The following is a 15,817-nucleotide window of genomic DNA, read 5'->3' on the forward strand; positions in this document are numbered from 1 at the left end:
CGTCGACTTTCTCAGGGAAAATTTAAATGTCAGCAGAAGCAGAATTCTGGGGGGGGGGGGGGGGGGGGGGATGTTTATTATACCATGCTGATGTCATTGTTAATGTTATTTTTATTAACATTTTCAAATGTTTAGTAAAAAAAAAAGGATAAGGGGGGCATCTTGTTGAAACTTACAGGACAGGATAGAGTGGGCATGCAGAGGATGTGTCTATACTAGGAAAAAATACTAGCAGCAGATGTGGGGACAAAGGGGAGGCAGTGGATGGGGGGGGGGCAAAGGGGAGGCAGTGGGTGGGTGGGGGGGGGACAGAGGGGAGGCAGTGGGTGGGTGGGGGGGGACAAAGGGGAGGCAGTGGGTGGGGGGGACAAAGGGGAGGCAGTGGGGGGAGGGGACAAAGGGGAGGCAGTGGATGGGGGGGAGGGGACAAAGGGGAGGCAGTGGGTGGGGGGGGACAAAGGGGAGGCAGTGGGTGGGGGGGGACAAAGGGGAGGCAGTGGGGGGGAGGGGACAAAGGGGAGGCAGTGGGTGGGGGGGGGACAAAGGGGAGGCAGTGGATGGGGGGGGGCAAAGGGGAGGCAGTGGATGGGGGGGGGACAAAGGGGAGGCAGTGGATGGGGGGGGACAAAGGGGAGGCAGTGGATGGGGGGGGGACAAAGGGGAGGCAGTGGATGGGGGGGACAAAGGGGAGGCAGTGGATGAGGGGGGGGACAAAGGGGAGGCAGTGGATGAGGGGGGGGACAAAGGGGAGGCAGTGGATGAGGGGGGGGACAAAGGGGAGGCAGTGGGTGGGGGGGGGGACAAAGGGGAGGCAGTGGATGAGGGGGACAAAGGGGTGGCAGTGGATGGTGGGGGGGACAAAGGGGAGGCAGTGGGTGGGGGGGGGGGCAAAGTGGAGGCAGTGGATGGTGGGGGGGGACAAAGGGGAGGCAGTGGGTGGAGGGGGGACAAAGGGGAGGCAGTGGGTGGGGGGGGGACAAAGGGGAGGCAGTGGATGGGGGGACAAAGGGGAGGCAGTGGATGGGGGGGACAAAGGGGAGGCAGTGGATGGGGGGGGACAAAGGGGTGGCAGTGGATGAGGGGGGGGACAAAGGGGTGGCAGTGGATGAGGGGGGAGACAAAGGGGAGGCAGTGGGTGAGGGGACAAAGGGGAGGCAGTGGGTGAGGGGACAAAGGGGAGGCAGTGGGTGGGGGGGGGCAAAGGGGAGGCAGTGGATGAGGGGGGGGGACAAAGGGGAGGCAGTGGGTGAGGGGACAAAGGGGAGGCAGTGGGTGAGGGGACAAAGGGGAGGCAGTGGATGGGGGGGACACAAAGGGGAGGCAGTGGATGGGGGGGACAAAGGGGAGGCAGTGGATGGGGGGGACAAAGGGGAGGCAGTGGATGGGGGGGACAAAGGGGAGGTAGTGGGTGGGGGGGGACAAAGGGGAGGCAGTGGATGGGGGGGGGACAAAGGGGAGGGGCAAAGGGGAGGCAGTGGATGGGGGGGGACAAAGGGGAGGCAGTGGATGAGGGGACAATGGGAATAGCAGATGTGGATAAAGGGGAAACGTTAATGTGAGGAGAAAGGGGAAGCAGTGGATGTGGGCATAAATGGGCAGAGTAAATGTAGGGATAAAGGGAAAACAGTGGATATAGGGCTAAAGGGGTAGCAGGAGGAGGCCATTTGGCCTTTCGAGCATGCTCATTCTGATCATATGCCCAGTGTAGGTCAAGTTCAATACCCTGGACCCGCCTTTTCCCCCATATCCCCCGAGTTATAACTAATTCCATCTGTTTTTGCCTCAACTGCTTTTTGTGGTAATAATAATAAAATAAAATAATAAAATAAATAAATAATAAAAATATTAGTGTCACAAGTCAGCTTCAATGAAGTTACTGTGAAAAGCCCCTAGTCACCACATTCCGGCGCCTGTTCGGAGAGGCCGTACGGGAATTGAATCCGCACTGCTGGCCTTGTTCTGCATTAAAACCCAGCTGTTTAGCCGACTGTGGATCTATTCACATCTGGAAGAAAATAGACTTATCAGTGATAGGCAGCATGGTTTTGTGCAGGGAAGGTCATGTCTTACAAACCTAATAGAATTCTTTGAGGAAGTGACAAAGTTAATTGATGAGGGAAGGGCTGTAGTAGATGTCATAAACATGGACTTCAGTAAAGCATTTGATAAAGTTTCCCATTGCAGGTTGATGGAAAAATTGAAGTCGTATGGGGTTCAGGGTGTACTAGCTAGATGGATAAAGAACTGGCTGGGCAACAGGAGACAGAGAGTAGTGGTGGAAGGGAGTGTCTCAAAATAGAGAAAGGTGACTAGCGGTGTTCCACAGGGATCCGTGCTCGGACCACTGTTGTTTGTGATATACATAAATGATCTGGACGAAGGTATATATAAATTTGCAGCTGATACGAAGATTGGTGGAGTTGTGGATAGTGAGGAGGGCTGTTGTCGGCTTCAAAGAGACATAGATAGAATGCAGAGCTGGGCTGAGAAGTGGCAGATGGAGTTTAACCCTGACAAGTGTGAGGTTGTCCATTTTGGAAGGACAAATCTGAATGCGGAATACAGGGTTAATGGTAGGGTTCTTGGCAATGTGGAGGAGCAGAGAGATCTTGGGGTCTATGTTCATAGTTCTTTGAAAGTTGCCACTCAAGTGGATAGAGCTGTGAAGAAGGCCTATGGTGTGCTAGCGTTCATTAGCAGAGGGATTGAATTTAAGAGCCGTGAGGTGCTGATGCAGCTGTACAAAACCTTGGTCAGGCCACATTTGGAGTACTGTGTGCAGTTCTGGTCACCTCATTTTAGAAAGGATGTGGAAGCTTTGGAAAAGGTGCAAAGGAGATTTACCAGGATGTTGCCTGGAATGGAGAGTAGGTCATACGAGGAAAGGTTGAGGGTGCTAGGCCTTTTCTCATTAGAACGGAGAAGGATGAGGGGGAATAGATAGAGTAGACAGTCAGAGACTTTTTCCCCGGGTGGAACACACCATTACAAGGGGACATAAATTTAAGATAAATGGTGGAAGATATAGAGGGGATGTCAGAGGTAGGTTCTTTACCCAGAGAGTAGTGGGGGCATGGAATGCACTGCCTGGGGTAGTAGTTGAGTTGGAAAAGTTAGGGACCTTCAAGCGGCTATTGGATAGGTACTTGGATTAGGGTAGAATAACGGAGTGTAGGTTAACTTCTTAAGGGCAGCACGGTAGCATTGTGGATAGCACAATTGCTTCACAGCTCCAGGGTCCCAAGTTCGATTTCGACTTGGGTCACTGTCTGTGTGGAGTCTGCACATCCTCCCCGTGACTGCGTGGGTTTCCTCCGGGTACTCCGGTTTCCTCCCACAGTCCAAAGATGTGCAGGTTGGGTGGATTGGCCATGAAAAATTGTCCAAAATTCTATGATTAACCTAGGACAAAATTTCGGCGCAACATCGTGGGCCGAAGGGCCTGTTCTGTGCTGTATTTCTCTATCTATCTATAAGTGGTCTGATGAGCAAGTTTGCAGATGATGCCAAGATTGGTGGAGTTGCAGATAGCGAGGAGGACTGTCAGAGAATACAACAAAATATAGATAGATTGGAGAGTTGGGTAGAGAAATGGCAGATGGAGTTCAATCCAGGCAAATGCTAGGTGATGCATTTTGGAAGATCCAATTCAAGAGCGGACTATATGGTCAATGGAAGGGTCCTGGGGAAAATTGATGTACAGAGAGATCTGGGAGTTCAGGTCCATTGTACCCTGAGGGTGGCAACGCAGGTTGATAGAGTGGTCAAGAAGGCATACAGCATGCTTGCCTTCATCGGACGGGGTATTGAGTACAAGAGTTGGCAGGTCATGTTACAGTTGTATAGGACTTTGGTTCGGCCACATTTGGAATACTGAGTGCAGTTCTGGTCGCCACATTACCAGAAGGATGTGGATGCTTTGGACAGGGTGCAGAGGAGGTTCACCAGGATGTTGCCTGGTATGGAGGGTGCTAGCTATGAAGAAAGGTTGAGTAGATTAGGATTGTTTTTGTTGGAAAGACGGAGGTTGAGGGGGGACCTAATTGAGGTCTACAAAATTATGAGAGGTATGGACAGGGTGGATAGCAACAAGCTTTTTCCAAGAGTGGGGGTGTCAGTTACAAGGGGTCACGATTTCAAGGTGAGAGGGGGAAAGTTTAAGGGAGATGTGCGTGGAAAGGTTTTTACGCAGAGGGTGGTGGGTGCCTGGAACGCTTTGCCAGCGGAGGTGGTAGAGGCGGGCACGATAGCATCATTTAAGAGGCATCTAGACAGGTATATGAACAGGCGGGAACAGAGGGAAGTAGGCCTTGGAAAATAGGAGACAGGTTTAGATAAAGGATCTGGATTGGCGCAGGCTGGGAGGGCCGAAGAGCCTGTTCCTGTGCTGTAATCTTCTTTGTTCTTGGTTTACCCCCATTCAAATAATAATCCGCCTCCCTATTTTTACTGCCGAAGTGGTTAACCTCACATTTATCCACGTTACACTGAATCTGCTCTGATTTGCCCACTCACTCAGCCTGTCCAAATCCAGCTGAACCATCTCTGCATCCTCCTCACAGCTCACACTCCCACCCAACATTATTTCATCTGCAAATTTGGACATAATATTTAGTTCACTTGTCATTAATATATAAATGTGAACAGCTGGGATCCTAGCATTGATCCCTGCAGTACCCCACTAGTCAATTGCCTGCCAATTAGAAAAAGAACCATTTATTACAACTTGTTGCTTTTTTCCCCCCAGTCAACAAGCTTTCTACCCATCTCTCCACACTACCCGTAACCCCAAGCACTTTAATTATGGAAGCAGCCGACGGGTGGCGGTAACGGGGGAAGCAGCCGACGGGTGGCGGTAACGGGGGAAGCAGCCGACGGGTGGCGGTAACGGGGGAAGCAGCCGACGGGTGGCGGTAACGGGGGAAGCAGCCGACGGGTGGCGGTAACGGGGGAAGCAGCCGACGGGTGGCGGTAACGGGGGAAGCAGCCGACGGGTGGCGGTAACGGGGGAAGCAGCCGACGGGTGGCGGTAACGGTGGAAGCAGCCGACGGGTGGCGGTAACGGGGGAAGCAGCCGACGGGTGGCGGTAACGGGGGAAGCAGCCGACGGGTGGCGGTAACGGGGGAAGCAGCCGACGGGTGGCGGTAACGGGGGAAGCAGCCGACGGGCGGAGGTAAAGGGGGAAGCAGCCGACGGGCAGAGGTAAAGGGGGAAGCAGCCGACGGGCAGAGGTAAAAGGGGGAAGCAGCCGACGGGGGGGGGGGGGGGGGGAGAAAGAGGTAAAGGGGGAAGCAGCAGACGGGTGGCGGTAAAGGGGGAAGCAGCCGACGGGTGGCGGTAAAGGGGGAAGCAGCCGACGGGTGGAGGTTAAGGGGGAAGCAGCCGACAGGTGGATGTAAAGGGTGAAGCAGCCGACAGGGGGGGGGGGGGGAGAGATGTAAAGGGTGAAGCAGTGGACGGGGGGGGGGGATGTAAAGGGGAAGCAGCCGACGGGGGGGGGAATGTAAAGGGGGAAGCAGTGGACGGGTGGGGGGGGGCGGGGATGTAAAGGGGGAAGCAGTGGATGGGGGGGGGGGGATGTAAAGGGGGAAACAGCCGACGGGGGGGGATGTAAAGGGGGAAGCAGCCGACGGGGGGGGGATGTAAAAGGGGAAGCAGTGGACGGGTGGGGGGGGATGTAAAGGGGGAAGCAGCCATCGGGGGGGATGTAAAAGGGGAAGCAGTGGACGGGTGGGGGGGGATGTAAAGGGGGAAGCAGCCGACGGGGGGGGATGTAAAAGGGGAAGCAGCCGACGGGTGGGGGGGGGATGTAAAGGGGGAAGCAGCCGACGGGTGGGGGGGATGTAAAGGGGGAAGCAGCCGACGGGTGGGGGGGATGTAAAGGGGGAAGCAGCCGACGGGTGGGGGGGATGTAAAGGGGGAAGCAGCCGACGGGTGGGGGGGGAGGTAAAGGGGGAAGCAGCCGACGGGTGGGGGGGGAGGTAAAGGGGGAAGCAGCCGACGGGTGGGGGGGAGGTAAAGGGGGAAGCAGCCGACGGGTGGGGGGGGAGGTAAAGGGGGGAAGCAGCCGACGGGTGGGGGGGAGGTAAAGGGGGGGAAGCAGCCGACGGGTGGGGGGGGGAGGTAAAGGGGGAAGCAGCCGACGGGGGGAGGTAAAGGGGGAAGCAGCCGACGGGGGGAGGTAAAGGGGGAAGCAGCCGACGGGGGGAGGTAAAGGGGGAAGCAGCCGACGGGGGGAGGTAAAGGGGGAAGCAGCCGACGGGGGGAGGTAAAGGGGGAAGCAGCCGACGGGGGGAGGTAAAGGGGGGGAAGCAGCCGACGGGGGGAGGTAAAGGGGGAAGCAGCCGACGGGGGGAGGTAAAGGGGGAAGCAGCCGACGGGGGGAGGGAAAGGGGGAAGCAGCCGACGGGGGGAGGTAAAGGGGGAAGCAGCCGACGGGGGGAGGTAAAGGGGGAAGCAGCCGACGGGGGGAGGTAAAGGGGGAAGCAGCCGACGGGGGGAGGTAAAGGGGGAAGCGGCCGACGGGGGGAGGTAAAGGGGGAAGCAGCCGACGGGGGGAGGTAAAGGGGGAAGCAGCCGACGGGGGGAGGTAAAGGGGGAAGCAGCCGACGGGGGGAGGTAAAGGGGGAAGCAGCCGACGGGGGGAGGTAAAGGGGGAAGCAGCCGACGGGGGGAGGTAAAGGGGGAAGCAGTGGACGGGGGGGGGGGGGGTTGTAAAGGGGGAAAACAGCCGATGGGTGGCTGTAAAGGGGGAAAGCAGTGGACGATGTAAATAAAGGAGAATCAGTCAATGTGTGGATCAAGGGGAAACATCAGATGTGATATATTCAGATTCCCAAATGGAATTCTATAAGGTGCCACATAAAAGGTTACAACAATATCTTTTGCAAGGTTAAGGTTAAGGGGGGGGGGGTTGTTGGGTTACGGGTTTAGGTGGATACATGGGTTTGAGTAGGGTGATCATTGCTCGGCACAACATTGAGGGCCGAAGGGCCTGTTCTGTGCTGTACTGTTCTATGTTCTATCTATGTTCTATCTCATGGTGCTAACTCATGTCAGGATAAATGGGTTACTTTCAGGTTGGAGTGCCACAGTTTTGGTTCCTCAACTATGAACAATCTATATTACTATGAACAAAGAACAATGCAGCACAGAAAACAGGCCCTTCAGCCCTCCAAGCCTGCACCCACCATTCTACCTGCCTAAACTAAAACCGTCTGCACTTATGGAGTCCGCATACTTCCATTCCCACTCTATTCATAGATCTGTCTAGATGCCCCTTAAATGCTGCTATCGTACCTACTCCCACCACCTCCCCAGGCAGTGCGATCCATATATTTAGCACCCTGTCTAAAAAAAACTTGCGTCTCACATCTGTTCTAAACTTTCTCCTACGCACTTGATTATGTTCCCTAGTACTTGACTCTCCCTATCTTAGGAAAGAGCATCTGACTCTCCGCTGTGACATTGCTACTCAATCTTCAAGATTTGGGGCAGCAGGGTAGCATGGTGGTTAGCATAAATGCTTCACAGCTCCAGGGTCCCAGGTTCGATTCCTGGCTGGGTCACTGTCTGTGTGGAGTCTGCACGTCCTCCCCCTGTGTGCGTGGGTTTCCTCCGGGTGCTCCGGTTTCCTCCCACAGTCCAAAGATGTGCGGGTTAGGTGGATTGGCCATGCTAAATTGCCCGTAGTGTCCTAATAAAAAAAAAGTAAGGTTTGGGGGGGGGGGGGGGGGTTTGGGTTACGGGTATAGGGTGTAGGGTGGATACGTGGGTTTGAGTAGGGGGATCATGGCTCGGCACAACATTGAGGGCCGAAGGGCCTGTTCTGTGCTGTACTGTTCTATGTTCTATGTTCTATGTTCTATCGCCTCTCACCCCTGCCGTTCCAGTGAGATTATGCCACCGAGTTTATCTAACCTCTCCTCATAGCCAATGCCCTCCATATCAGGCAACATCCTAATAAACCACTTCTGGACCCTCCCCAAAGCACCCTTCTGGTAGCGTGGCGACCAGAATCATGTGCAACATTCCAAATGATGCCCAACGAATGATGCCCAGTCACGCTGAAAGTGAATGAAGTTTTAGCTGAAACCTCAGATTCTCCATTCTCACTTGCAGTGGAGGGGGCAATGGACGAGAATGGAGAGTCTTGCCCTGTGAGTCAAGTGGGCAAAAAAAATTCTCCAACCTCGTCGGGCCCTAATCCAAGCGAAACGAGGCCGGTGAACAATGGGAGGGCCCAAAAACAAAAACTACTCCAGGCACCAAACAGCCCGGCCCATTCACGTAGATGAAATTGGGATTCCGCCGTAGCGTGGCGAGAAACCACTTAAGCCCGATTTCCATACAATTAACAAGAGCAACCCCATGAGCCTCCCATCATTCAGCAGTCTCCCCAGCGCTGATTAGCACTCCTTTTGTAAAACGTGAACCTGCCGAAAGGGCTTCTGTGGGGAGTCGAGGAGGTAAGTAGCTCACAGGCCAATAACCAAGGGGCGATTGGCTAGGCGGGGGGGGGGGGGGGGGGGGGGAGGAGGACCCTCAGCAAGGGGAGGGGGGACCCTCCGCAGGGGTGGACTGCCATAGGAGGGTGGAGGGAGTGGGCAGAGGGCAATTGCGTATGGTACCACATTGCCAACCCCTGGATCGTAGGAGGCTTAGGGGTGATCTTATAGCAATCGATAAAATAATGAGGAGCATGACAAGGTAGATAGTCAACATCTTTTCTCAAAGGTGGAGGAATCTAGAACTCGAGAGCATCGGTTTAAGGCGAGAGGAGAGAGAGAGAGATACAAAAGAGCCCCAAGGGGAAATTTCTTCACAGAGGATGGTGAGCATCTGGAACGGGCTGTCAGAGGCAGTGGTAGAGGCAGATACAATTTTTCCCTTTACAAAGCAGTTAGACAGTTACATGGGCAGGGTGTGTAGAGAGGTATATGAGTCAAATTTGGGCAAGTGGGACTTGCTTGGATAAGTGAAACCCACGCAGACACAGGGAGAACAGGCAGACACCACACAGACAGTGACCCAAGCTGGGAATCAAACCCTGGTCCCTGGCACTGTGAAGCAACAGTGCTACCAACTGTGCTACCATGCCGCCCACTGTGCTGCCGTGTCCCCAAAATCTTCAACTTCTCCCCTGTATATATCGCCAACTTGGCGTTATACTTGGGTCAAAGGCTGAACTCTCTTCTCGAAGATATTTTAATGTATGCTTGTCCATTACAGTGGCCGACACGCCCATGTCGACCTCCATGCTTAGGACCATTTCCATTGGGGTTATTTTACTCACTTTCACCACATTCAGCCTGTATGTTTCTGAACCTTCATCGGAATTCGTCTCCACTTTATTCACCGGAGTAGTTTTAAAAAAATATTTGGCCTACTCTGCCTGGCACAGCAACATGTCTGAATGTGGCCCTTTCTATTGCACCAAAAACAAATTCTCTACAGTGACACACTTCTTGGGGGTGATCTCCCCCACATCTGTGGCATTCATCATAATTTCAGAGTCGACAACCCATTCCCCTTCCTGACTGGAGACTAAAATCCTGCTCCTATTTTCTTCTCTGCCTGTCCATCTGGTGGCATGCGTTGCAGCCATATTGATGTGACCATCAATTCACAAGACACATGGTTGGAAGTGAACAGTGGTTTTAATAATATCACAACGGAGCCTGCCTGCGCTGAGATGAACTGGCAGGCAGGCTCAGACTGCCAAGCTTTATACAACCAGTTGGTGGGAGGAGCCATGGGCGGAGCCAAGGGTGGAGCCCAGTACAAACTCCCATACTCTCCCAGTACATCTCCCCCTAGGGGCAGAGCCGCGCAACTGCTCGTGTGCCGAGCTTACACAGACATAGTACATCATATGTAATAACAGTGTGAATTACGCTACTGTGATTCACCACACATATCTCGCCCTCTTGCACACTTTGAAACTCTGACACACCCTTCTCAGCGCATTTCCTAGGCTATTTTGATCGCCTGATTTAGAAAAATGTTTGTCTCAGCCAGTAATTTAATTTGCACACTAATGTTGTTTATACTGCATACTAGGCGATTGTGCAGCACATCACTCCATGCTGTGCTGAACTCGCAAATGTTTAGTTATTTGGCAGAGCCTGCCAACGAAAGCTGTGATAGACTCTTCTGGGTGGATGACAGCTGAATTGAACTTACAGCTTAGTATAATGCGGGATCTGGGGTTGAAATGCTCCTTCACAGGTGTTACCAATTAGTCAAATGATTGTGTTGGGAGCCTCCAGGGACACATTCCTTTGGAGATTGTAGGTCTGGGGCCCACAAACAGTCAACAAAGTAACTTCTTGCTCATTTTCTCCCACAATTTCATTGGCCGTAAAGAAATAACCACGCCGCCCTATATACTGGATCAGTCTGAAGCCCCCTGGTCAAACAATCAAGTTTCCCAACATGGGAATTGTTTTTCACTCACTGTTTTTCAATTCCGTTGACGCTTTCCGTTTTCTATTTTCGAAGACTTCCCCCTTGAATTCTGAGACTACTGAAAATTTGCAATCATTGTCCGATTTACGCTATCGCCAATATGGTGCCTCTACAGAGGATACTTGTATAACCAAAAGAGGTTTCGTAGATAAAAATGGAAAAGGTTAACTATGCATAGGCACAGTCTTTAAACAAGTCTTCACTATGACCACCGTGTCCACACTGCTCGGACCTCTCCTCCTAGGTCCCTGCACTTTTTCCCCTATTGGTCAGTGTGGCTCATCATTCTCACACAATAGGCCCGAAGCCAGTCATATATACTTAGAGGGCTCGCTATCACAATCACCTGGAAGGACAAGGGCAGCAGACACATGGAAATACCATCATCTGCAAGTTCCCATGAAAGCTACATACTGCTCTGACTCAGAATTAAATAGCCATTCCTGCACTGTTGTTGGATCAACAAACCTGAATTGACTCCCCAACAGTGTGGTGTGTGTAGCTACATGGAAGCTCAGCAATACCTTCTTCGGGGAAGTGATGGGCAGCAAATATTGTTTTTGCCAGCGACTTCTCATTAAAAAAAAATTTAAAGACTGGTCTAAATATGATTTGTTTAAATAATCACTTTAGATGTTACATAGGAACATAGAACGTGGGAGCAGGAGTGGGCCATTTGGCAATTGAAGCCTGCTCCACCATTCAATAAGATAATGGTTGTGATCTCCACTCCACTGTCCTGTCTGTTCCCCATAACCTTCCCTCATCTATAAAAACACTATTCTAACTCAGCTTCGATAAATCCTCCACTGTTTTCTGCACAAGAGAAATTCGTAGACTATCGGCCTGCAGAGATAAATTACTCTTCATCTGTGACATTGGAGACCTTTTATTCTTAAACTATGTCACCTAGTTTTAGACTTCTCCATCAGAAGAAAAGCCCCTTTCTGTATTCACCCCATCAATTCCCCTCAAGATCACCTTGTTATTCTGGAACTTTGGTTCCAGAGACCAACATTTTTGCAAAAAAATTGAACATACAAACATTCATATGTGATACTCTAAAATGCTACACTTCCAGTACTTTTATAATATAGACAAAGTTACCGCAAAATCCTAAACAGCAAATGAATAACGAGTTAATTTGTTTCTTGGTGGTCATGGGTTCCATAGAAAGATACAAAGAATATAGTATGAGGCCATTCAGCCCTTCGCGCCTGATCAAGTTCAATATCCTGATTCCACTCCCCCCCCCTCCATATCTCTTGATCCCTTTTGCCCCAAAAGCTAAATCCAATTCCTTCTTGAACTTGCACAATTTTTTCACCTTAACTACTTTGTGGTAGTGAATTCCAGATTCACCTCTCTGGGTGAAGACATTTCTCTTCGCCTCTTATCCTCAAACTATGACCCCTAGTTCTGGACTCCCCCACAAGCAGGAACATTCTTTCTGTCTAACCCTGTTAGAATTTTATAAGTTTCGGTGAGATCCCTGTAATGATATGTATATGTGTATATAACTAAACGGTTAATGAAAACATCTAGCTGTAACACTACCACTAGAGGGCATTACAAGATCCAGTATAAATAGCAGCTCCTAAAGGACCTTGGTCCGTTCCTACCCAGGAATGTTTAGTAAGCAGTTGTGTATTTGGAAAGCTCTCAGTGTAGTTAGTATTTATAGCTGTGAATCAGTTAATTCAAATCATATTTAATTACTTAATTTTTAGATTTAGCTCTGTCGAGTGTCGAACTCAGATATAATCAATTATTACTTTAAATGAATTAGTTTGCTTAAATTGAAGACTTGTGGTTTCTTCATAGAACATAGAAGCGCAGTACAGGCCCTTCGGCCCACAATGTTGCGCCGTCCTGTGAAACCCTTCTAAAGTCCCTCTACACTATTCCCTTATCGTCCATATGCCTATCTAATGACCATTTGAATGCGTTTAGTGTTGGCGAGTCCACTACTGTTGCTGGCAGGGCATTCCACGCCCTTACTACTCTGAGTAAAGAACCTACCTCTGACATCTGTCCTATATCTATCTCCCCTCAATTTAAAGCTATGTCCCCTCGTGCTGGACATCACCATCCGAGGAAAAAGGCTCTCACTGTCCACCCTATCTAATCCTCTGATCATCTTGTATGCCTCTATTAAGTCACCTCTTAACCTTCTTCTCTCTAACGAAAACAGCCTCAAGTCCTTCAGCCTTTCCTCATATGATCTTCCCTCCATACCAGGCAACATTCTTGTAAATCTCCTCTGTACCCTTTCCAATGCTTCCACAACCTTCCTATAATGTGGCGACCAGAACTGCACACAATACTCCAAATGCGGCCGCACCAGAGTTTTGTACAACTGCAACATGACCTCATGGCTCCGAAACTCAATTCCTCTACCAATAAAAGCTAACACACCGTACGCCTTCTTAACAACCTTCTCAACCTGGGTGGCAACTTTCAGGGATCTATGGACATGGACACCGAGATCTCCCTGCTCGTCCACACTACCAAGAATCTTACCATTAACCCAGTACTCTGCCTTTCTGTTATTCCTTCCAGGATCACATCATCAGACCATTGGCATCAACAGCAAATAATAATGACATATATTAGACCCAGTAATACAACAATCCCCTCTCACTCTTCTGAATAGCAATGAATAATCCCAACTCGACTTAGTCCTGCCATCCCAGATCAGCCTGGTAAACCTTTGCTGCTCTCCCTCCATGGCAATAACATCCTTCCTCAGATAAGGACGCCGAAACTGCACACAATAGTCCAGATACAACCTCACCAATGCCCTATACAATTGCAGTAAAACATCTCTATTCTTGTACGCAACTCCGCTTGCTATGCATGGAGGGGGAAATATTAGCCAGAACAATGATCTTCAATTGGTGCTCTGAAATTATCCACAGCTAAATGATGACAATTTAGTGTCATATTAAAGAGATTACCGTACCCAGTACTTCACCGAATTCTAAGCTTCTTTGCTTATCTCTTCAAAATGGGGTTGGAATCCATAATCATTTGAGAAGCAAGTGCCTTACAAAATGAGTAACTGCGATATTTATAGGTGTCATTAATTTTGTAAATTCTATGCATGTTTTTTTAAACTTACATTAGACTATATGCTTCCTCAGACATGTGAAATTTGATTTTCCCTTCACGGGAGATGATGTCAAGCATCGAGTTGAAGGTTCGGACAGCCTAAGTAGGAGAGAGAGAGAGAGAGAGAGAGAGAGAGAGAGAGAGAGAGAGACAAGTCATTTTCTTTACAGTTTACTGGAAGATGATTACCTGAATGGTGGAATTCTTACCTCTAGTCGTATAGAAATTTTAAGACGAAAGTCAGACACTCCATGGCCCAATTGTAACACAAATGTGTCCATAAGTTGAATTCTCCCTATTTACAAGAAAATCAAATGACAATGTATCATTTGAAGAGGTCACATTTTAAGTTTTCAATTATCCAGTGGCTCTCAAAGGATGTTGAGTGTTTCCAGATCAGGATAGCTCAGTTAACGTGCCATCATAGCTCTGACATATGACGATTAATATTCTCAATTTTATTAAGCTTTGGGAACAGTGCATGGGAAGGTTGAAATTGACAGACCACTTACCAGCCTCAAACCACACGATTCCCACCCAATAGTTTATCTTCACTAACTCTGAAGGCTGAAGAGACACAGGGCCTGCCAGACCTGGGACGGTTCCACCCCAGCAGATAGGAGACAAATTTTTTTAATTAATTAATTGAGACCCAACCATTCAAGCAAACCTTGCTTCCTTTACTGGGTACACGACTCCTCTAGAAACCCCTAGACACCAATATCGTGTCTGTTGTGTCCTTTGTTTTTGTTCTTTCAGGATGGTGAAGGTTGTAGTGCTAACAAAGAACAGCAAGCTGAGTTTAATAAACAAAGGTAATTTATTACACTACACTGAATTAGATTGAAACATATTAAGAAGGAATTAGTTAAGTAAAGATTACACTCCATATCTTCACTATTAATTATATTATTAGTTCAACTATATCACAACTACTGTCTTGCTCTCTTTCACTCTCTCCATCCACATTCCAGACGTCAAGGAGACATGTGATACAGTATTTAATGACTAGAGTAGTAACATTACATTAACCTTTGGTGTTTTACAATGTGCACATATTGTGACATGTCTAGAGATAAAAATCTATCCCATGATTTTAGAAACCAGCATTATGGCGAGCGCCATGTTTTATTTAAGGCTTAGGGAGAAATGAATTCCCCCCCCCCCCCCCCCCCCCCCCCCCAAAAAAAGAGGCAATTCTTTCTAACTATATACTCATTTATAATTATTGCTGTCATCAAAAGGTTTACTAGATGATAAAAAAAAACTTAAGGATTACAAAAATACTGAAAGTATGGAATACAAATTGTCCAAATGTTACTCAGCATCAACCGCACAGGTTCACAGAACTACAATAAAAGTTAATTCTTCTTAAAACAGATCATCTTCTGCATTTAGAAAAACTGGTAGACTACTTCTAATTAAAATATTACTTTCACATAGCTTCTTTCAAGATTTTCTGGAACAATTCATAACCAATCTTTTTGAGACTCTGGTTCAATTCCAGCCTTGGGTAACTGTCAGTGTGGAGTGTGGAGTTTGCACTTTCTCCATGTCTGTGTGGATTTCCTCTGGGTCCTCCAGTTTCCTCCCACAGTCCACAGACTAGGTGAGATTACGGGGATAGGGCAGGGGAGTGGGCCTGAGAGTCCTCTTTCAGAGGGTTGGTGCGGATTTGATGGGCCAAATGGCCTCCTCCTGCACGTAGGAATTCTATGTTTCTAAGTGGAGTTATTATTTGCAAGTGGATTATTTATGCAGCAGACCTGGGCAAACAACAAGAAAAGTGGTCAGTTAATTGTGATGTAGGATAAGGGATACATTTTCTCCAGGACTCAAAATCTCATATGTATCTTCTGGATCCTCTTTGCATGAAAGGACAAAGCTTTAATGTTTCATCTGGAAAAACTGTTGAGCACTTCCCTAACAATACCGCATTGAAGTGCTGACTTGGATTACTGGTTGACTTCTTTGAAAAAGCTTGAACCCACAATGTTCTGATTGAGAAGCACGACTTCTAGTACTGGACGAAGCTGACAAAATACATTCCAAGTCAACTTCAATTTTCAAACCCCACATAAAAGTACAAATATATGAACAATAATAATAATAATTTTTTTAAAGTACATTTTTCCACTGATTTTGTTTTCCCATTCACATTTCATTTCTTAAAATATCAAAATGTAATCAAGGTGCTCTGATATAGAGCACTATAAACAAGCAAATGAACAA

The 15,817-nt window shown here is 49.0% G+C and overlaps 1 protein-coding gene across 1 annotated transcript in view; it reads right to left on the reverse strand.

Moving 5' to 3' along the window:
* sycp2l (synaptonemal complex protein 2-like) overlaps nucleotides 1-15,817 on the reverse strand; it is a 210,125-nt gene that overhangs the window by 170,095 nt on the left and 24,213 nt on the right. Inside the window, exons 7-8 of the mRNA XM_038796429.1 lie at nucleotides 13,795-13,880; nucleotides 13,596-13,684 (exon numbers count right to left, since the gene is read on the reverse strand). Of these exons, the coding sequence (XP_038652357.1) occupies nucleotides 13,596-13,684; nucleotides 13,795-13,880 (175 nt within the window). The remainder of the gene's footprint in view (nucleotides 1-13,595; nucleotides 13,685-13,794; nucleotides 13,881-15,817) is intronic.

The sequence above is a fragment of the Scyliorhinus canicula genome, chromosome 5 (assembly GCF_902713615.1).
Source record: "Scyliorhinus canicula chromosome 5, sScyCan1.1, whole genome shotgun sequence".
Lineage (NCBI taxonomy): Eukaryota > Metazoa > Chordata > Chondrichthyes > Carcharhiniformes > Scyliorhinidae > Scyliorhinus > Scyliorhinus canicula.